The sequence below is a fragment of the Capsicum annuum genome, chromosome 11 (assembly GCF_002878395.1).
Source record: "Capsicum annuum cultivar UCD-10X-F1 chromosome 11, UCD10Xv1.1, whole genome shotgun sequence".
Taxonomy (NCBI): domain Eukaryota; kingdom Viridiplantae; phylum Streptophyta; class Magnoliopsida; order Solanales; family Solanaceae; genus Capsicum; species Capsicum annuum.
The window spans coordinates 130251122-130274740 of NC_061121.1; the positions used below are offsets into that span (position 1 = coordinate 130251122).

The 23619-nt window shown below is 32.8% G+C and overlaps 1 protein-coding gene across 2 annotated transcripts; it reads right to left on the minus strand.

Annotated features, from left to right (window-relative positions):
- Positions 1 to 353: 353 nt before the first annotated feature.
- On the minus strand, positions 354 to 20270 carry LOC107846447 (agamous-like MADS-box protein AGL9 homolog). 2 transcript variants are annotated; one of them, XM_047398962.1, is made up of 8 exons: positions 19699 to 20270; positions 18157 to 18235; positions 16049 to 16116; positions 15851 to 15950; positions 15636 to 15677; positions 2644 to 2685; positions 1746 to 1879; positions 354 to 602 (listed from the first exon to the last, which is right to left on the minus strand). In XM_047398962.1, the coding sequence occupies exons 1-8, from the start codon at positions 19881 to 19883 to the stop codon at positions 527 to 529; spliced, it is 726 nt and encodes a 241-aa protein (XP_047254918.1). In that variant the 5' UTR covers positions 19884 to 20270; the 3' UTR covers positions 354 to 526. The 2 variants fall into 2 exon arrangements, with proteins under 2 accessions (XP_047254918.1, XP_047254919.1); XM_047398963.1 differs by lacking the exon at positions 2644 to 2685 and having other exon boundaries at positions 19699 to 20020.
- Positions 20271 to 23619: the final 3349 nt, after the last annotated feature.

The window sequence follows — 23619 nt, forward strand, 5'->3', positions numbered from 1 at the left end:
GATTTCAAGGATGAAGTTATATTTATAGAAGTTGAAATTTCATGGTAAAATCTACTTTCTAAAGGTAAAATGTGAATTGCTCGTGCTATTTACTACGTACATGAAATTCCCTTGAAGAGAGCCAGGTCCTCTGATCCAGAATTTTCACTCACTGCGAGTTTCGGAGACATACTTAGGAAAGGGCACTTGCCTAATAAGGAAATATAACTCGACAGTGCAAAGATACTAAGACTTTTAGACTGGGTATTTTACCTTGAGTTGATTGTACACTGCACGCACTTCTCTCTTTTCATTGAATGCCAAGACCCAAACATAGTAGCAACTAGAGAAAAGAAAATGGAGGAGAATAGCACTCAAGGAAATCTAGTTTATGATTTACTAATAACAATAACGGGATTGTCTTATGGATCCCCAGTTAGTTCAGAATGAAACGTCTTCTCAAACATACAGAAATTATGAGATTTAATGTATATGATAGGAAAACCATTGGGCATATATATAATGATCTTATCAGAATCATGAGCTATCAAGGCAACCAGCCAGCCATGTAGTTATTCACACTGGGGCCTGCTCCTCCTACTGTTATGGGATCATTCTGGTACCTGCCAATATTTGGAAAAAGAACTATCTATAAGTTTCACAACAGACAACTGCAAAATAAAACCAAAAGTACAATGAGGTAGCACTCCTGTTACATGGACTCAGACATGCATGAATATATCTTCTATATGTGCGTGGAATATTAATTCTCCTATTTAGTAGATTTTGAAGAATTTACATTAAGTATCCACAAGCATGTCACACACCAAACAATTACTTTAAAACAAATGATAGATTCATATAACATAGAACGCAACATAGCAAATATAACTATCCTATGCGAGGTCAACTTGTCAATCGATGCAGTTTTAGTGATGAGCTGTTTTGTTGATCTACCTCATTGGATAATCTTTTCCTCTTTTCACCTTTTTGCTTACTTGGTAACCTCAACTCACAATCTTAAACTTAGAGGTGGAAAATGCCTAATATTTGAGCAACCCCCCAATTGTCCCTCATTGCATGCATGATGAATTTTATTCCCATAACAAACTTTTACAAATTTCGTATTTCAAACTCTTATTATTTACGGAGAAATTCTACTTTATCTCACTCAGCAGAGTATTGAATATATGTTTTAACATGGATCTCCTCTCAATTTCGGTTAATAAGAAATAAGTATGGAGTAATATAGATGCTTAAAATTTAATTAGACCAAAATTAAGCTAATGTTTGGCTATAGATTCTCAAATATTTATGGCAAATTGTTTTGGGGTGAAATTTCTCCATATATTCTTTCATAGTATTTGAAAAATACATTTTAGCTTTAAAGTTCACAAAAATGATATTTGGCACAAATACTAGAAAACAAATACTAGAATTTTCTAGCATTTGGAAATCGAGATTATTTGTCAAATAATAGCAAATGATATGGCCAAACACTATGTGCTAAGTTTTTTTTCCGAAAAACTACTTCGACAATCTATTGCCAAACGGTCCCTAAGTATATAAGTAAAAGTAAATTAGTCATATTTTAATTTTTTAAAATTATTGATAAATAAATTCTACAAAGAAAATTAATATAAGGAAAGTGAAACAGTTCTACAAGCAAAACTTGAGGGAAGATCTATAAAATTATCCTTACGATAGTCAAAGTGCAATAAGAAAATTGAAATAGAAGTATTTCTTCCAAAGAGTTTGGTATGTACCCGATTTGCAAAGTGGGTTCACATTCCAAAGGATGAAAGAAGCCATCTCCGTGAGTTTGAGTTGTTTGCCTGCCGTAGTCCACATCTTGTGCATTTGGCTGCCACTGCAGATTTAGCTGGCTTCCTTCCATCAACTACCAATGAAGCATTGCAAACCCTTATTTGGCAGTTACAGATCTATTACTAGATGTATATAATAATTCATATTCTTGTGTAGCAACTAGTACCAAGACAAGAGATATTGGTTCTGTTGGTGAGCTCGTTGCCACCAATGTAAATTCTGAGTTTCTGTCACGTGATGGGCATGCAAGAAACAAAAAATTGAAAGAGTAGAATCGGCATCATCCATTGCATGGCCGGTGAGTTAAGGTTCTTTTCATGATCAATAACAGGAAACGCTATTAGAAGAAGTTTTTTTTGTATAAGTTGATCCATGGAGTTTAGTAAAAAGTCACACCTCACCTCGAATCTTATAAAAAAAATGAATTTAAACGTATCAATATGTCTATATATACACACTTCTCTTTTGGAGGTGCGCAGCTTCAAAGATCATACTCCGGCAGACATTCGTTTTGATTATGCAAATGCACTGTGATTATGAACGACCCTTTTAGTCATAAATTTGAGCAAAACCAAGGAAAAAGTCAACCGTAACCAATGTGGGATTATTATCTAAGGATAGGCACTTCTATCTCTAATGAAGTTTATGGGTGTACGACATGCGTTGCATGTTGTTGGGGATGAGAACGAAGAAAAATCAATCCCATCCCCTTTCAGTGTGCCTCCAACACAGATATCCTGCAGTTACACAAAATCCATTTTTTTCTATACTACAGTTACAAGTGAACACTGCACAATGCACTGCCAAGAAAGAACAAAGACGGAAAAGTGAACTTACCCTTTGTTTCAAGGTTCTGTTGGCTTCGTTCAATGCATGTTCCTGCCATATGAAACATTGCTTATAGTAAGGGCGAATTTATGTGCATTTTTGGAGCGTGCTCTTCCCGCAAAACTAGATATTTTATATACATATTTTCTAGATTTAATCTAAGAATATTCTTAAGCACCATGCTACAAAAAAACTTATGGTTCACTTGGTTAAAATTTATCAAGAGGAACACGTTCTATTCCCACAAACACATTTTTCCCTTTTTTTTTTTTTTTTTAATAGTAGTGCACCCACAGTATATAATCCAATAATCGCCTCGGCCTATAGGAATGAATATATGTAGGAAAACTCAGATTATTTTTGTTATCCAGATTGTTGGGTATATATCATTAATTATGTGTTCAGATTGCACATATTCTATTAAAAATTTTAATGGGGGGATTGTTGCAATATATATTAATACCTCCGTTTTAAAAAGAAATGACTTACCTTGACTTGACACAAAGTTTAAAAAAATAAAGAAAACTTTTGAATCTTGTGGCCTTAAATTAAAGTTGTGTCAAATGTATCAAAATATCTTTTAGTCTTGTAATCCTAAACATGTCATGTGGAAAGTTGAAATTAAAGTATTGCCAAAAAAGGAAAGAGATCATTCTTTTTTAAATAGACTAAAAAGAAAAGTAGTTCATTCTATTTGAAACAGAGGGAGTATTAATCATTTGTTTAAAAAAAAAAATTCCCTTCTTTAAATATATGATTATTTATTTGGGATTCTATTGGAAACAGATTTTACATTTTACCTTTAACGTAGAGGTAAGATCATATTTGTTGCTTAGATCTCGATTTGTGGGACTAGATTGAATATGTTGTTGTACTACTTTCTCTATCTCAGTTAATATACGGGACTCAAAGTTGAGATAGAGAAATTTGGAAGATGATAGTACGTCTACTGAAAAGGATGATGTCCAAAAGGAGGGTGTATGTGCTATAACTATCTCTTCATCATTGTGTGTTTTCAATTTTGGTCAAGGTACGGGTGGCAAATGGGCAGATCGGATCAAATTTGGGTGAATTGAATATGGATTTCACTTAAATGGATTGGATGCAATCACCCATATAAAATCAAGTGAGACTACTAAGGATAAAATTGTAATTGTATTTGTAAAACCTTACCAAATAAGAAAAGACGACATTCTTTTTGGGACAGACCAAAAAGAAAATGATGACACATAATTTGGGACGGAGGGAGTATATTTGTTTAAAAAAGTTAACCTTTCCCCTCCAAAGTACCCTCCACACCGCCTACCCCCAACTCCCACCCCTCTAAAACATCAGAAACCTATAGAAACAACCTAGATTTCAGTAAAATAAAAGTGTTTTTAGTGTAACTTTTAAAATTACAATTCATATCTTCTCTTTGTCTTTTTTCTCCTTTTTTCTTTTTTTCTTTTTTTTCCTTTTTAGATTCTTTTTCCTCTCTCTTCTATCTCTAGTCTCTATTTTTTTTTCTCTCTCTGTTCTATCTCTAGCCTCTTTTGTTTCTTTTTCCTATTTTTTTCCTTTTTAGTTTCATTTTTCTTTTTGTATTTTTTTATTTATTTTTGTTTTTACTCTTTTTCTTTCTCATTTTTTTCTTTTTTGGTTGTATTTTATATTTTATATTTTTTTATATTTTCGAAGAACATGGCTAAGTCGAGTACAAATCATGAATGATGACGGAAATATCAGCTCATTGTATTTGTATTCACCACTATTTTTTTCTTTGTTTTTTTGAAATTGGTAACTTTACTCTATATATCCACAGGTATACTACAACCAAAAGTGTAGTTTCCCTCCAAAAACTGTTACAACTTACATCATTTTCGAGCTAGCTAGTGCCTGTAAACAATCTAGTACATCAAAAATTTCTTCTGCCTGAGCTAATACATCAAGTTTACACCAAAAATAAAAAACGGCTAGACAATTCATCTTGATCTTCTGCAAGTTGTTTTGCACATTCTCAAAACATCTGTTGTTTCTTTCTCTCCAAATTGTCCGCCACATACATGCTGGAACAATCTTTCATCTCTCCTCGTCCTTTGAAGTATTACCGTCCCTGTTCCAACTATTTAGAACTCCCTTAATGCTCCCTGGTTTCACCCACCTGATCCCTTTCAGGCAAATGAACATTCTCCAAAGCTGATCTGTCCATGGCCAATGCAAAAGAGATGGTTTATTGTCTCAGCTTGCTCTCCACATAGAAAACACCTGGATGACAATTGATAACCTCTTTTTTTTAAGGTTTTCATGAGTTAAAACTGCTTCTTTAGTTAGTAACCATAGAAAATAGTTTACTTTGTAAGGCACCTTACTTTTCCAAATCATCTTCCATGGCCAGCTGATCTCCTATCCTGCGTCTATATTAAGCTCCTTATAGACTGATTTGATGGAGAACCGCCCTTGACTGTCTCTCTCCCATATCAATAGATCTTTCTCATCAGTGAGATTAGTAAAGAAAGCCAAGAAATTCTGAAATTCTGTCACTTTGTCAATTTTCCAGTCATATAAATGTCTTCTTAGTTCCAAATTCCACCCTTCTCCCGTCCACATGGTAGCCACAGTGGCAAGTTTTTGTTGTCTTAAATTAAACAGCTTAGGATGCAGTTGTTTCATTATAGAGTCGTCATTCCACTTATCTTCCCAAAATGAGGTCTTTTGTCCATTGCCCACCTTCACTCTTGTTTTGTGGTATAAGATAGGCCATAAATTCCTAATTACCTTCTACACGGTATAATTATATGGTGTTCTTATCACCTTTGTCATCCACTTGCCATACCATATTTCGTTGTGATGACATCTCTCCAAAGCATGTCCTCCTCATTAGTGAACTTCCAAAGCCACTTCATCATGAGACTTTGATTTTGCTTTCTCAAATTTCTAATTTCCAAACCTCCTGCTTTCTTGTTCACAATCAGTTCCTCTCATTTAACTAAGTGAAACTTCTTCTTGTCTTCGCTTCCTTGCCTAAAAAAATTCCTTTTGAGAGCATCAATATTTTTACTACACTGGTTGGCACTGGGAATACTGACATCATATAGGACGGTATTGCATCCAACGCACTCTTCACTAGTGTCAATCTACCTCCTAAAGACAATCTTCCAATTTGCGATCTTCTTTTCATATTTCTCCAGAACCCCATTCTAGATACCTTTTGTTTACTCTTGGCTAGGAGGCATGCCTAGGTAAGTTGTAGGGAGCTCACCTACTCTACCTCCTAATTTTATAGCCAACAACTCTATCTCAGCAACTATATTGATAGGATAAATGAAGCTCTTTTTCCAATTAATATAGAGACCTGATACTGCCTCAAAAATGATAAATATGACCCTGAGAATCAAAACTTGATCTATTTCTGCAGCACAAAACACCAAGGTATCATCTGCATATTGGAGGTGAGTTATCTCCAACTTATTTAATTCATCAGCTTTAAATCCCCTGATCCATTCCTTCCTTTTTGTGTTGTTGATTAGATTACTCATCCGCTCCATAGCTAATATAAACAAAAGTAAGGATAATAGGTCCCCTTGCCTCAAGCCTCTCTGCGAAGGAAAAAAACTATACGGAGATTTGTTAATTAAAATTGAGAACCTCACAGTGCTGATGCAATGTTTGATCCAGCTTATCCATGTCCTTTCAAATCCCATTTTTTCCAATAACCAAAGTAGAAAATTCCAATTCAAAAAGTCATAAACTTTTTGAATATCTAGCTTGCAAACTATCCCTGGCTTGTTTCTTCTTTTTCTTGCCTTTATACATTCATTGGCTATCAACAACATCCATGATCTGTCTCCCCTTAGTGAATCCCATTTGTTGCCTATCTACTAGGTCGTGTATCACTTTCTTAAGTCGCTCTACTAAAATCTTGGCTATGATCTTGTAGACTCCCCTAATAAGACTAATTGGTCTATAGTCTTTTAGTTCATCAGCACCCACCTTCTTTGGAATTAGAGCCACAAAAGTTGCATTTAGACTCTTTTCAAAGAAACTTCTTTCATGAAAATTCTGCAGAGATGCTACTAAATCAACACTAACAATATCCCAATATTGTTTGAAAACTCCATAGTAAAGCCATCAGGTCCCGGGGCCTTATCTCCCGCATATGCCTTGATGTTTTTCAAAATATCATAGGCGTCAAAAGGAACCTCAAGCATGGATTTCTCCACTTCACTGATCTTCGGACAGTTTACCATATCCAGTTGAGGTCTCTAATCTTCTATCTCTGCATATAAGTTTTTGTAAAAGGAGATTACTTTTTTCTTAATATCCTCAGGATTTTCTATCATCTCTTCTTTTACTTTCAACTTATCAATTGTATTGACTCTTCTATGTGCATTGGCTATTTTGTGAAAGAAGATGGTAAGTTTGTCCCCTTCTTTTAGACAGGTGGCCCTAGACCTATGTCTCTAAAATATTTCTTCTCTTCTGGCAAAATCTTCAAATTAGCCGGTCAAAGATATTCTAAAGGCAATTTCTTCCTCTCAAAAGATCCTGTGTTCTTGTATTTCCTATAATTTTGCTAGTTGAGCAAGAACCCTCTATTTTTTGAATGCCCAAATTTCCATGATTTGTCTTGCTCAATTCCTTCAATTTGATCTTCAAAGCCTGCATCTTAGAAACAATGACAAAATCTAGATTGTCATTGCTACTAAAAGAATCTCACCAGCTTTTCACTTTCTCTTTGAACCCTTCTGATTACAGCCACCAGTTCTCAAATTTGAAATATAAGTTGGACGCCTCCCAATCTCCACACTGCAAGATAATAGGAGAGTGGTCTGATACAATCCTCTGAATGATAGATTTTTTATGTATCTAAAGTTGTTTTCCAAATCCTCAAAAATGAGAAATCTATCTAGTCTAGTAGCTATCTCATATTTGTCTTCTTTCTTCCAGGTGTATTTACCTCCTTTTAGTTCTAAGTCCAGCAACTTCATATCCTCTATGAATTCAGAGAAGTCGGTCATAGCCTTATTGATTCTGACATAATTTTTTTTCTCAGATGGATGCCTAGTAGTGTTAAAATCACCACATAAGACCCATGGTCCTGTCATGAGACCCCTAGCATCCCCTATTTCTCTCCAAGTATCTTCTCTCTCTACTCTTCTATTAGGAGCATATATGCCAGTCAAATTCTATTCATAGCTTTGATCTCTTTCGGTGAGCTTGCAAGAAATAGAGTACATCCCCACACTGCTTACTACACCTTCCCAAACCTTTTTATCCCACATTATGATAATTCTTCCCCTAGTCTCACTAGCTTCAAGTTGAACATAATCAACCCACATATTACCCCATATCTCTTTCGCCATCTCTGTGATATCCCCCTTTATTTTTGTCTCTTGGAGACATACTACATCTGTCTTCTAAAATTTCAAAATGTTCCTAACTAATCCCCTCTTCCTCCTATAATTTAACCCATGCACATTCCATGAAACAATTATTAAATACATTTTTCTTTTATTGGTAAATATCCCCCCTTTACTTCTAGTTCCATAGCTCCAAAATTTATCATCTATCTCTAGCCTTTTCAATTCATTAGAACCTTTTTTTTTCACTGTCAATTTATTTTTATTGGTCTAAACTATTACTTGATTGCATGTGTTCTGCTGCTTCTTGTCATCTATTTTCCTGAAAATTTCCTTTGTCTTTTCCTCATGACCCTTAAAATCCACACCAAGTTCTGCGCTTAATTTGATGATATATTCGTGAATCCATTCAGAGGTGTTATCCTCCTGTTCATTTCCTTCTGTAGGTAGTTTCACTGTCAGTCGGACAACTTCTTCTACAAATCGATTCAGAATTTCTCCTTGACTCTTCAATTGCATGGCTAATATCTCTCCTTTGTTTATTTTTTTGAGATTTTTGCCACCTGATTATCAGGAACAGAGTGGTTAATTGATCTCTCTATGTTTTTCTTTGTGTTCTCCATCTTGTCATTAAGTGACTTCAATTGTGCGATATTTGCCAGAATTTCTAAGTCTATTATGTTTTCTGTCTGAGCCTTTTTAATAGGTTCCTGAAATTTGATCTTTTTTATGTTTGAGATCTAGCCTAAATTCTCTTTAATTATGCTCGCTATGGCCTGCATCTCCTTTTTTCCTCTCACATGATCTGCACGTGACACTTTATTTGAATTCTCTTTAATTTCTGTTGTACCCATATAGCTGGGTCTCACGCCAGCTGGATCTTTATCATATTTATCTGCATGCACATAGCTGGCCCCCATGACAACTGTATCTGTCACTAATAAAGATAATTTCTTTGTATCACCCCCTGACTTATAGCTTCCACTTTCACTATTCTTCTTCTCCATTTTTAAAGTGACCGGCGATTCCACCCATATCGGGATCGTGTACACTACACCCTCACTAGACACCTCAATCTCTGGCGAAATTGATTTTTTGTCACCTTTAACCTTTAAGTGAGCCCAGTGTAAGTGTTTTTTTAGTGATGTCTCCTCCTCTGTTTCAATAAAGCCACCACATTGATCCCCGATCTGCTTGAAGATCTTCTGCGACCACATGCTTAGTGGAAGCCCTAGGATTCTGATCCACACCCAATCTCTGGTGATTTCTACCGGGAAGCATCCCATAGTTGGGTTCTACCATTTAAGAACCAGCTTCTTCTTCTTCCATAACCATGTTCCGTACAAAACATGTTCAGCTATTTTCTTTGAGAGAAACTCAAATAAAAATATATCATCGTTTATTGGGAAGACATCAACTCCTCCATCTGTTTTCCACGTGTTGCAGGCCCATCTTCTGACTTCATTCAAATATGGAAGCTCTTACGCCATCAACTGGAATCTGGCTACTAAGCATCTGCTCAGTAGATCTTTGTTTGAAGTCAACGTATCCCCTATGATGTTGATTCTGTTCCTATTGACCTGCATTTAGGCTTTTCTATATGCTTCTGTTAACCATCTGTTAGTGGTGCTTGCTCTTTGAAGGATCCTTCCAGTAGTCTCGGTGCAAGTTGAGGCTACTGTGTTACTTCTGGAACGTAAATGAATCTTGATATTTTGTGGGCTATGTTACCCCATCCTCCTCTGTAATAACTCTCTAAAGTAATGATAATCTATTTGTTTTGTCCTTGAATAGCAATGAAGCTAATATATCTCCCATTTTAGTTGTACTTGAGGGTGCAAAAGAGTTCTGAGAAGTAGTCCTTCATCCTTCATCTTCTGACTTCCTTCACCTATGATTTTGATGCTTTAATAAAGACCGATATCAACCACTTCAAAACTTTATGACTGACTTTAACTCTCCCCATTAAATTCCTATTGCGCTCAATCCATTCGTAGTATATTTCAGCTGCTGAATGACATTTAATAATCTCGAAGGACTTAAATCCAGCATTTTAATAAATGGCATTTTCCCCTAATGCATTAACTCCGGTCATCTTGCCGGAAAGAAACCCACCTAATAAAAGAAAACTAAAACCTGCTAAAAAACTGAATCAGAAAAATTTCACCTCGGTATTAGTGCCTGAGAGCCATTTTTGAAAAACAGTTGTTTTTGTCATTTTTCATTTCTTTTTTGTATTTTTTTTTAATTTTTTTCTTCAATTCTTTCTTTACGCTTTTTTTCTCTCTCTTCAATCTCTAACTTTTACCTATCTTTCTTTTTTTTCTATTTTCATTTTTCTCCTTTATTTTTATATTTTATTTTTTATTTTTCATGATAACGAAAATACCATAATTGCATATTGATTTATATTCACCCAACATTTATAATTTTGTATTCGTTAATACAAATTGTATTGTATTTGTTTTTTTATACTTCAAATTTGTATTTTAGTTTTGTAGTTTGCACCATCTTATATTTTTATATAATTTACACTTGTATTTTAAAGAACTATTTTGTATTTGTAATTTATCGTTGACTACATATTCTATTTGTATTTTGCCATTTTATTTTGCTTGTATTTGTATTTGTATTCTGATTTCATTGATGAACTTGTATTTTTAAAGAACTATTATATATCTGTATTCATAAGTTGACTATATATTGTATTTGTATTTATAATTGCATTTGTTTGTTTTTGCATCCGTAGTTGACAGCATCATTTGTATTTTTAAACAATTGAAAAAGAAGAGTTATTTTTCTTTCTACAAACACTTATATTTATATATATTGATACAAATTGTATTTTATTGATATAAATTGAATAATACAAATAAAAATAATAAATTATGCTGATACAATTGCTAAATTATACAAATACAAATGTTACATTTGTATCAAATGATACATGTTTATACAAATTGAACCATACACATACAATTGATACTTGTTTATATACAAGTATAAATGATATATTTGATATACAAAAGCTAACGATACATTTACATTGAATGATACATTGTATATTTATATATTTTAGTCTCAAGCAAATACAATTAATCCATATACTTGTGTGTATATAAATACAAATGATAAATTGTACATACTCACGACTAATCTATTCAAATATAAATAAATAATTTATTTAAAATATATATTATTATACAAATAAATATAAAGTATAAAAATTATATAAAATATAAAGTGCAATGACAATAAAAAGCTTTAAAAAATACAAAAAAAAGAAGAAAAATGACAAAACAAGAAGAAAAAAGGGGAAACGAAAATACAAAAAAAAATGCAAAGAAAAAAAATAAAAACAAAAAAATAGATGAAAAACGAGAAAGAAAAAAAGAGAAAATATAAGAAACGAGTAAATAATGAAAAGTAAAAAAAAAAAAACAGAAAAAGAAAAGAAAAACAAAAAAAGAAAAAAAAAAGAAAGAGAAATGAAAGATAGAAAATAAAGGAAAGAGACTATGGATTGTATTGAATTTATAAGAGATGAAATGAATTGTAATTAATTGAACTTAGGCTAAATGGGATAATTAAAAGCTTATGTTTGCTAACCCATGCAAGTCTCAAGCAAATATAATTAATTCATATACTTGTTTGTATATAAATATAAATGATAAATTATATACATTCATGATAATTAAGTATAGAATCTGTGGTTTAACCAAAGCATGCTCCCCATATGTTTGATAGAATGCTTAAGTAAAGAGAATAGTGCCCTCTTTAGTATGTTAGGCATGAAATTCCCAATTATGTGATAACTAGTGCATGCCAAGCGTTTGTTGAAATTCCTTAGTGAATGTATTATAATAAGTTTCATGCATTTTTATCCATGTGTATTCCTAATTGAACAACTATGAGGTATTAGTATGCATTCCCTATACATTTACATGTTTCTGACATTCAAGTGATTGATGAGATATCGTATTGATTGTGCTGTGAATGAAAGTCCATTGTCATGATACTCAAGTATGGTCCTGTCTTATTTATTTATGCTATCGAGTCGGGGGGTATTTATACCCAAAAATTTAGCTGCATTCTAGAGCCAAGTCAGTCTCAAGATAATTTCAGTTGTGCTATGATTAGTAGAATTCAGCCAACACAGAACTTAAGAAAATTCAATAATCTCAGTACTAGTTCAATTCAGTCTCAGTATCAGTCTAATCCAACTCAGTATTCTAATTCAATAGTATTCAGTAGTATTTTGTATTCAGTTCAGACTTTAGCAAAACTCAGTAAGCTAACAAGAATTCAGCAGCATTCCGTCAAATAACGAAACTAAGTAAATTCAATCAGCTCAGTTAAGCAAGATGACCAGTAATAGATTCAACTCAGCCTAGAATAGTTTAGGAATCAGTTTAGTGTCTATTCAGTTAAGAGTAGGATTCAGCACTGATCGAGGGCACGGATGACCGCTTCCCCGTTATTTTAGGCAGAGTGTTAATAGAAATCCTTTCACTCCAAAACTGTGTAGCCAGCGCAGGATGAGGAGTCATCCATTATATTAGGCTTGACTACCTACCTAGAGTCACCTGTTATATTAGGCTTGGCTCCAACCAGGTGTCACCCGTTATATTAAGCATGGCATCCTGGGTTCAGAAAGAAGTGTTTTTACCCGTGGGACGGTACTGACACCCTTCCAAATGGGGTTACAGGTTGGACTCCAAAGAAGCTAGAAGGGGCATGTCAGTTAAATGACTACCTCCTACAGTCTCAGTTTAAGATTCAGTCTCAGTAAAAGAATTCAGCTGAAGAGTCACCCGTTATACTAGGTTTGACTACCTCTCAGAGATCACCCATTATATAGGCTTGATCTCAGATTCAGACAATCATATTCATTATCAGTAGACTCAGAGGTCACCCGTTATATAGGCTTGATCTAAGATTCAGTTTATCAATTATTAGGCATCATTACCAGTAAACTCAGAGCTCACCCGTTATATAGGATTGATCTTAGATATAATAAATCAGTATCAGTATCAGCAAGATTAGACATCAATCTCAATAGACTCAGTTATTCTGTCTCTTAGTATTAGTAAACTCAGACATCAGTACTAGTAGACTCAGTCATCAGTAAGTCAGTATACAGAAACCATATTTAGAGTTCGTATTCAATGTTACTGCAATTCCAGTTTTACTTTGTGCATTCATGCATATGTCCTCATTCAGTACTATCATGTTATTTAGCTAAGCTATGTTCATGCATAAGCACTTGTATTTAGCCTTACCTCATCTAGTATACCAGTACATTTAAAGTACTGACGCATAATTTTCTCTTGCGCTATGGTGTCTTACACCATAGGTTCCAAAGCGCGAGATTCAGAGCACCCTTAGCAGTCCAAATTCAGTAAGCAGTAGTAGACGTAGTAGTGAGTCCTCTTCATTCGAGGATGATAATTATTTTATTATGGCATTAGACTCAATTTATTTTTAGTAGACGGAGTTAGTTGGGGACATATCCTATCGACTCTACAGTTCAGACAAGTTTAAAGGCTTTTCGGACATATGTATTAGTATTCAGTTTTCAGTATTGAGTATTTTTAGATATTTGAACCTTATGGAAAGTTTCCGCCAGTTTTTTGCATTTATTTCAGTATATTTTATAGAGCTCAAGTACAGATATCAGAAAAGGGTTAGCTTGTGATCCTTCGGGATCATGAGCATCGTGTGGCATTCAGGTTCTAGAAAATTAGGGCATTACAGAGCATGATTAGCTTAGAGCACCTTAGGAGGACTTCCAAATATGGATGATATATTGGATCCTGGAGGAATCCATGGAGCAACAAATACACAAAGTCATAGGTGATCAAATTATTTGGACAATCACAATGGACCCATGTGGGTTATTTTCAAAATAGTTACTTTTGGGCTATTTTTTTAATAGATTATTTATGTAAAGGCAATAAGTATAAATAGTTTCCTTAGTCATTTTTTAGAGGTAGACTTAGATGAATTGAAAATTGAACACCTTTGAGAGTGTAGGGTCGAATTCCTTTAGTGTAGCCATAATGTTAGTGAGATTAGTGATGAGTGGATTTCCATTATTGATCTAAAATTTCTTAACCTTGATTTTCATAAGAGTTACTCATTTGTAAATTCAAATCTAATTCTCTATTCTAATTGAAATCAAGTTCTCTTTTTCGTTAGTTAATTGATTTAATTAGACCTACTTTCTTCTATTCTCATCTCAGTTTCTTGTAATTCTTACCTTTTATTTCTCCACTATCTTTATTTTGTGTTGTTGATTTTTGCATCATCGATTTCTATTCTAGTTGTCCGACTAAGATCATTATCAATTTAGCATATAGGAGAAAGATTAAATCATAATTTCTTATAATTAGTATAAAGTGTAAGTTCACTAAAGATGGAAATTGCACAAAGACAACAGTACATGATTAAAAGCTTGGATGCTGGGTTATAACTTTTGGCCATAAGATAGAACTAATTTATAGTTCTTGGCTTATTTTTATGTGTGGCTAAAAAGTACGTGTTTAAAAGTAACTTTTTTAAATCCAAACACTACAAAAAAAATTAAAGCTATTTTAAAATTAAAAAAATAAATATAAGTCAATTCAAATAGAGTCTAAATAAGCTCTAAGGGATCGTTTGGTATAATGTATAAGATAATACTGAATATGTTGGCATTAGTAATGCTGAGATTATTAGTACAGGGATTAGTAATACAGGGGTTAGTAATACTGAGATTATTTTTTATTCAGTGTTTGCTTTGATGTATTGAAAACAATATGTATTATTATATTTTAAAAATAATATTATTTGTTTACAAAAATATCCTCGACATATTATAACTTTGTGTATTTTGTTTGAAAAATTTTATTATTTTTTTTAAAATAAATAAAATTAACAATATAACTAATTATTTACTTTGAAATTTTAAGATTTAATCATTTACTTGCAATTTTTTTTTTTTTGTTATCTTTTCTTTATTTGTTTGTTATTACCACTTTGTGGTGTTCTTAAGTTGGAGGGAGATACGTGTAACTTTTGAATGAGATAATAGAATCATTATTAACATAAATTTGTGTACTGTAGAGTGTTAAAGCTAACTAGAAAAATTATTTTTATTTATGAATATCCTATTTACAAAACTAAAGCTTGTATGCAACAATTTTTTTGTGACTAAAATTATTTGGAGGGATATTATTATCTTGATAAATTGAAAAGAAGTAACTGACATTGAATAAATTAAGAAAAATTTAGAAAAATAATTAAAGAAATTTGATGGTATTTTAATCTTTACACATATTTATCCATGAATTGTAATTCATGAATTACTAATTCCACCAAGTTGGGTATAATAGTTATACATCCTATAATATCACGTAGGTGTATAACTAATCCATGTATTATTTATACATTGCTCCAAAATTATTACCAAATAATGTATTAAATAATACAAACATTTAATCCGTGAATTATGAAAATAATCCACCCAACCAAATGGGTCCTAAGTGTAATTTTTCTTGAGTATGGAAAAAGCATATTTCTAACTTCTTATATCAGTTTATACGTACTGAACCGATCAAGTAAAAATAAATATTATTTTATACTAATGGTTTAATTCATTAAAATAAGCATAGGTACCTTTCTCTGAAGATCTGTAAGTTGATCCAACATCAACTGAGTCTGGAAAATTGGAAACTAGTGTTCAGTGCAGTCGAACTTCAGAAACAAATCTAAATGGCTATCACCTTTTTTGTTAGACAATAAAAAATAGGTGTTTCACGCAAGTTCTAATCAGAAAATATTTTCCTTTTAATTACTACTAGTAATTATTGATAGCTATGTGACAAATTTACCCGAGTTGATCTGATCTGCTTCAGTGACATATCAAGCTGCCTCTCAAGTGATTCAAGATCTTTGCCGTTCAAAGGACCAAGATCTTCACCAAGAAGATTCCTATTAACAAAACATCGGAAAGAGTATTTATTGCAACAAAACATTTCTCAGATGAACAAATTAAATGAAGCTTTCTTCCAAATATCATAATCATATACCTCTGTGATCGCTGTAGTGCCTCGTAACGTCCTTTAAGCTTCAAGTACTCTTGCTGGCTACTTATTTCCTATAACCATAAAAAATAATATAGAACAGTTAAATGCTTAATTTAATACGTTTTTTGGCTTATGGACAGCAACAAGTCAACTACTTAATAAGTGCTAATAATGTGTCAATTGTTTATCAATCTGCAGAGTATTCTATACCTTGTGTTTTCCATTTCCCCCTTATATTTTCCAAATATCGTTTATCACTTCCAATAATGTCTCTAGAAAACACTCTCTACCGACTAGCACGTCTCAAGGAAGTTATTCTTGTTATCATAAGTTGATGATTTCTTTTGACAAGTTCTATTTTCGTGGTCATTAGAAATACTTTTTTTTCAATCTCAATATCAACATAATAAAAAGGGATCGACATCCAGTACTTGTGCAACAGTGGCATATAAATTTCGTTCCACATTGACATATTTCTTCGGTTGAATGTACCTAAGGCAAATTATTGTTAAGTCATATTGTGGAGCATGTTAAAAATGGATATGATCATCACACTCTTCGGGGAGAAAATGCAACTTAAAATATCCGATGCAGTCCTCCCTACTTTTTGAAAAGTTGTTTTCAAACACAGATCAGAATCTCAGATGCTAAGATAGTGGTTAACAGTAGAAGGGTTAATTTTCACACATGCTTCAAAATATTTTGTATCTTTGCTTTTAGACATCCAAATTTCTTCAGAAATAAACTTCTTGATTTGTTCTCAGGAAGTGTATATGATCCAATGTGTTGCCTTACTTTTACTAAATGAGTTTATAGTTGTGGCCAGGAATCAAGTAACTGTCAGTATAATATATTAGAGACAGCACTTGTCTCATATTAGTTGTCTTAAGAGTTTCCAAATTTGTTGTTGTATCCTGGGTTAGTCCACTTATCGTCTTATGGTTTTGGTTGGATGCTCTAGTGCTTTCGTAGGCTTTCTGCCATCGGTGAAAAAAATAGACATAATTGCAGCTGCACAAAATTCTGCAATTATTTCATAAGAATACACATGTTTTTAGATGAAACTCTTTGTCCCAAAATATCGCTGTCCTTCAACATTATATTTAGGTTCATTTAACTTGAACTTCTTACAAAAAACTTCTTACAAAAAATAGTTGATTCAATTTACTTATCTAAATTATGAAATCAAGAGAAGTTTATGGTATTATTTCAATACTACCCTTGTTACTAAATGACTACACAAAATGTATAATACTCAAATTTATATTTTCAAAACATACTAATAAGGCTAGCTTAGTAAAATAAATTACTACTCTCTCCGTTTAAAAAAGAATGACCTACTTTCCTTTTTAGTTCGTTTAAAAAAAATGACCCTTTTCCTATTCTGGCAATACTTTAATTTCAACTTTCCACCGACATGTTTAGGACAATTAGATTAAAGGACATTTGGGTACATGTGACACAACTTTAATTTAAGGCCACAAGATTCAAAGTCATTCTTTATTTTCTTAAACTTTGTGCCAAGTCAAAGTAAGTCATTATTTTTTAAACGGAGGGAATAATAAATAATTTTTTAAGAGGAGTGTAACGGCAACAATAGCTAAGCAAATGAAACTGTGGAGTATCTCTATTTATAGATTGAATTGCCTCAAAACTAAGCTCTTCACATACATCCAATGTTTTATGAAGTGGACATAACAACGAAGCAAGAACTTTGGAACTTTGACTCCTTATTTGGAAAACACATATTATATGGATGGAGATATCTTAAACAGCTAGCACACTTTCAACGTGAGTACTCATGAAATATAATCTGTCCTTTATCGCCTTGATAGAATCAACACTATATTTCGTTTAAACATGTTGAAGGAGGATAATATTGCATGATGTTTACTATTGTTAGTAATTGCATTTTTCCGTTTCTAAATGAGTGGGAACTTTACCCTTAGATATTATTGCTACACACAATACAGTTTTTCTGAATCATTTCTACATATAGAGGTGGAAATTTTCTTCAAATTAACAGCAGTTACACACTAATCTAATTATGCCTTGAGATAGCAAGAATACACACTAATTATGGAACAATTAGTTGGATTATTAACATTTACCAGTGCTTCTCGTGTGGATATATTCGTCTCTGGTGCCCCGTAGTTGCATTTCTGGTACCTCTCCAACGTCTTTAGCATGCTGTTCATTGTCACAAACATATGATGCTTCAGTTCAATACAAAACAAAGCAGAGAATCGTTAAATATATATATATATATATATATATATTCTTATTATGAAAATAAAATGTTTATCTTTCTTAATCTTATTAAGTTAGTATTTTATTCTCAGCTAGTTTCAAATTCTTAGTCAGATCCTGACACCACCCGTTATTTTCATCTGATCAAACTTTTTTATTTTTTGGTGCTGCCGTCACTTTTCCTTTCCCACTCTCCAGCTCTATATTCTAGTAACGTCAAGTCATTTTTGAAAGACATTCTGATAGATCTCCTTTGGTTTTTTAAAGATCTAGTTATTAAGCCAAAAGCCCTTTACTGTACCCGGATATAGGATTGTTTTATCAACTGATCGAAGGAAAAAGAAAACTTAGAGATTAGATAAATACGCAGATAAATCATCAAGTGAAATTACAAAAGGATAGAGAGAAAAAGAGTTTACAATTTCTTGAAGGACTAAAATCAAGTTTTCTCATAGCTTTCAAGAAAAATTTAATGACGCGGAGAAAGACTGAATTAGTAAATTATAGGTGAAAAGATTTGCTAAGGCAAACAATAAGAAGATTTAGGAGAAGAAAACCATAGAATCCAAGTCTAAAGATGAGCTTCCATCAAAAGTAAATGATCAAAACAGAAAATAAAATACAAAAGTAGGGTTGAAAAAGCCCTAAAGGTTGGAACTTTGAGACCACACCATCCAAAAGTTATTTATTAATTTATTGAACAGTGAACCCTAGATATTTTGATGTAAAATTTGTTAAAGAAAAGTGAACTAAAGATGAAGAAATAAAACTAACGCTTTAGTAACAACATGAGGTTCAAAGATTAAAATTTTAGCAAATAAGGTTCAAGAAATTCTTCTTAAAAGGTAAAGAAAATTCAGAAGGAACGTATGACAAAAAAGAAAAAGTAATTACACGTTTAGCTCTATAGATAAGCAATAGATCAGACCATATTTGCTGCAAAGAGACAAACACTATTTTGTTTAAGAGGTCAAAAGGGAAAAAAGAAGAAGAAAAACTAAGCCAATTAAAATGAGTAGGAAGAAACACAAAATGGAGGAGACTAATTAGCAAGAAACAACGACCCAACGCAGAAACTCAGCATAGATATAGAAATTTATCATCTTTTTATGGTTTCCTCTTGCAGATCTAACGAGACCTACAAGCACAAAGTCCTATACACTCCAAAATATTCACAAAAATGGAAAATTTACTCCACACAAAGAAAAAAATAGAAATACTTTTACAACTTCTCACAAAACTTCCAATCTTAAACATTTAGATCTCAAAATAACAAGAAGGTAACAGAATCTAGAAAGAGAGAAAAAGAAAAAAAAGGACTGTATGAGTAGATATAGATAGCTATACGTAATATATATATTCGAAAAGTTCAATTCATTTTCCTTGTAAATCTAAACATATACCTAGAGCTACTGCAAAACTCGTACAGTTTTCCCCTATTGGAGAAGATGATCAGAGCGACCTCGGCATCACAAAGAACAGAAAGCTCATAAGCTTTTTTCAAAAGTCCATTTCTTCTCTTAGCAAAGGTCACTTGCCGGTTGATCTTGTTCTCTATTCTCTTTAGCTCAACCCTACCCCTTCCCATATTTTTTTCCTCTCCCACAACTCAAACTCTCAAAAACACAAAACCCCTTTTTGTTCTCAGACCTTTCTTTATATCAATCTTTTTATATATAAATGCACTAATAGATACATTTCCAATATGTATATATAGGCATAACAATAGTAAACAGACAGTACTCAGGTTTATGTTATATAAGAGTTACTGCTACACAAATTGTTCTAGACTTTTCTTCTTACACTTGAACGAATAAAGTCCCACGTCAGTATATGTTACATATTAAGTGTAGACAATAAGAAAACTGTGTTTTACAAAAAGCATTTGTTATTGTTTTACAAAAAGCATTTGTTATTTCGATCATCATTGTATGAGCTTCTGTGATGGTGAATTTTATGAAGTTTTTATTTGGATATTTTCTTGCTTCCCTTGGAATTGTTGATTGTTGATATCTATACATTGATCGATTGGCCGAATAATACACTTTTGTGTCTGATATGTTTTTATTGTTTTGTTTGGTTCATTGTTACTCAAAATTTGTTTTGTTAGCTTTCGAATTAAATCTGATTATTTTAATTTTGACACTTATACAATCCCACCCAATCGGATTTCAGAACCGAAAGAAAAAAAAAACTCTTTCCTCCTGTTTCATTGAATCCTTCCGCCCTTTGTTTTGAGCATCTTTATTTTTCTATGTACAATTTTTAGATGAGCCATCTAAATAAAATGAGAAGCTCAGGTTTCTCTTATCATTTTTTTTTAATTTCACTTTTTTTCTAGCATTAAAAAAATTGATTTGGAGCAGGAGAGGTGTATGGTAAGTAGGAAACCTTAAGGGGTCGTTTGGTAGAATGTATAAGAATAATACAAAATATGATGAATTAGTAATACTTGTATTAGCTATGCTTGCATTAATTATGCTTGTATTTATCTTATACAATGTTTGGTTTGATGTATTAAAACTAACATGAATTAAATAATTTCTAAAAGAATTTTTTTTTACAAAAATACCCTCCATATCTATGTTGGAAAGGATGTGGAAATTTTTTTAAGGGATAATAGTGTCTTTAATCATATTAATGGATGCATTGGTCCATTGCATTGCTAATACCATAGATTTGAGGTATTAGTAATACGCACCTCAATACACAATAGAGTATATAACCAATGCAAGCATTAGCTATACATAAGGTGAAAAAGTATATCAAACAAGGTAATAGTAGTACACATTAAATTAATGCATGCATTAGCTTTCCAATACACTCTACCAAACGACCCATAAAGATGATGTGTAAACGAGTACCCCAAATGCTACGAGTCAAAATCTTATCTGATGTCATGGTGACTAAACAAATTTAGATACAACTCCCTTACATGTAGAGAGTCTATTTTTGTAACAACCCAATATGTTGTTACGTGTGAAAATGTCCTGAAAATAATTTATAATAAATAATAGGCTCAAAGTGGATCGAGAAAAATTTAAATTAAGGAGGAAAATTAAAGTTTACGGGAATTGGGCAAAGAGGCCCAATTTTAGACAAGGCTGGATTGGCAGTAACTGCAGTAGTGGTAAAAATCAGTGTGCTCAGCTGAGGGATTTTTAAAAACTCTCTTTCTTTTTATTTTCCTAGGTTGTCTCCTTCCTCTAAAAATACTCTGAAAAATCCTATCTTCTCAGCCATGAGATATCAATGACAAGGTTCATGAGCAGGGTTTCGAGACATACCGAAGGTAACTCGACATGATAATATGTCAAGCACGCACGAGACAACTCACTCCATAGCTATATGTTTCTCCTAAGAGGTAAGCTAATGTTTATTTTATAGCAACTAGACTTGGTCTAGATGCATTTAATATTAATAATAATGTTGAGAGTATCATGCATTAGGCATACGGGCAGAGAGTGGGATGGATAGACATGATAAAAATACGAATAGACTTAAATATGTCGAATTGTGGCACCATAGGTTAATGTTTGGGTTAGGGATAAGTGATGAATAGGATTAGGGGACGATGGGCGTAGTTTATTATTTAAAGGGTTCGAGTATAAAGAAAGGTTGTATACGATATTGTGAAATGGTAAAAAGAACCCCTCGGGGGTGATTAAAGTGACTTGACTAAAATAAATGTGCTAAATTGCAAGAATTATATTAGAGAAACTTGTATAATTCTAATGTCTTAATGGTCATAAATGATGCCTTCCAATGCTTAGAAGTGGAGATAGAGAGTAAAATTGTATTGTTTAGCGGATTTGCAGTGTCGACATTGTTTCCATATTATCGTGATCAATGTTTTCCAGAGATTAGAAGGTAACATGGAAATCTCAAAGTTGGGGTAAGGTTAGAACGAGAGTGCGTAATAAGGTGAACTTAGGTAACGACGACCCATACAGGTGTTTTATAAATTGTGATTGTGATATGTATATATGTAAAGATTAAGGTAATGGTTAAATGAGTCAGACAATTGTTATAGTACTTAGATTTTCTTGGCCTTGTGCTTGATTGTGGACCTGACATCTATGATTGCCTTCTAGCATGTCTTATGACTTATTGATTGCATTGAATTTTATTTGCATTGCGCTGATGTAATGAGATGATATGAGTTGGGAACTACGATGGTATGGATATTATGGTTGTGATATTGGTCAGGTACTACTCCGATACGGACATGCTTGTTGTTATAAAAATGGGGTACAACGTTTATAAGGATATGATGACAGCGATGAGAAGGGTAAAAGATGATGCACACATCTTGTATCCATTCATTTATTCATAGGTTTGAATATTATTTGTATATATATGTATGTATGTATGTTTATCTATGTATATGTATATTTATATGTTTTTATATGGGTTTTAGGTATAGTAAATGATGAAAAAGAGCTTACAAATGTAGATTAGGTTTGTTGTGCGGTCGAACTTAGAGATAAGAATCTACATTCTGCTAAGAGAATCATTGTCATGATCTGATTTCACCAGTCATGATGGAACCTACTGTAATCTGCCAGTAGGAAGAAAACCCGTTGTACAAAACTACTAGTAATGGACTACTAAGAGAAATGAAGAAAGACTGCGGTATATTAAAAAGCTAAAGTACACAAGATAATCTCAAAACCTGGTGGAAATAGTACATGAGCTTCTTATAACATGAGAATACAACATGAAGTACTAAATAAATATATTGATTCCACCTGTCTTAAAATACAACATAGAGATTAGTCTAGTATATAAGAGGAATAATAGTAATACTCCAAACGGAAGGAACCAACCCTATGTCTCCAAACCATAGCAACTCCGCACGATGCAAACAACAATGGTGAGAACTTCTACTAAGATCTGTAACCTGCAAAAATATAGTATGAGTACCAAACACGTGGTACTCAGTTGGAAAGTACCGACTGAGCTCGAATGATAATGAAAATATACATAACATGCATGTAAGAATCTAAATAATGCTCAAATATCTAGGGAACTAACGTAGTAAAGCCAAGGAGGCAATAAGGATAAACTATCCTATTCTAGTTATACTCAGGAACCTAAGAACTAAACCATATATTGTTGATCCATATACAAATAAAAAGAAGATGAACGATATTTAATAGAATACAAGGCCAAGGAATGGATACAACATGAAGGAAGGGGGGATATACAGTAATACCATAACTACATATACAAAGGTACATAAACAAGGCTAACCCAAAAGGACAACCTAAAGTAGACATACTAGTGTCATATGATCTCCTAATCATACTAACATAATCAGG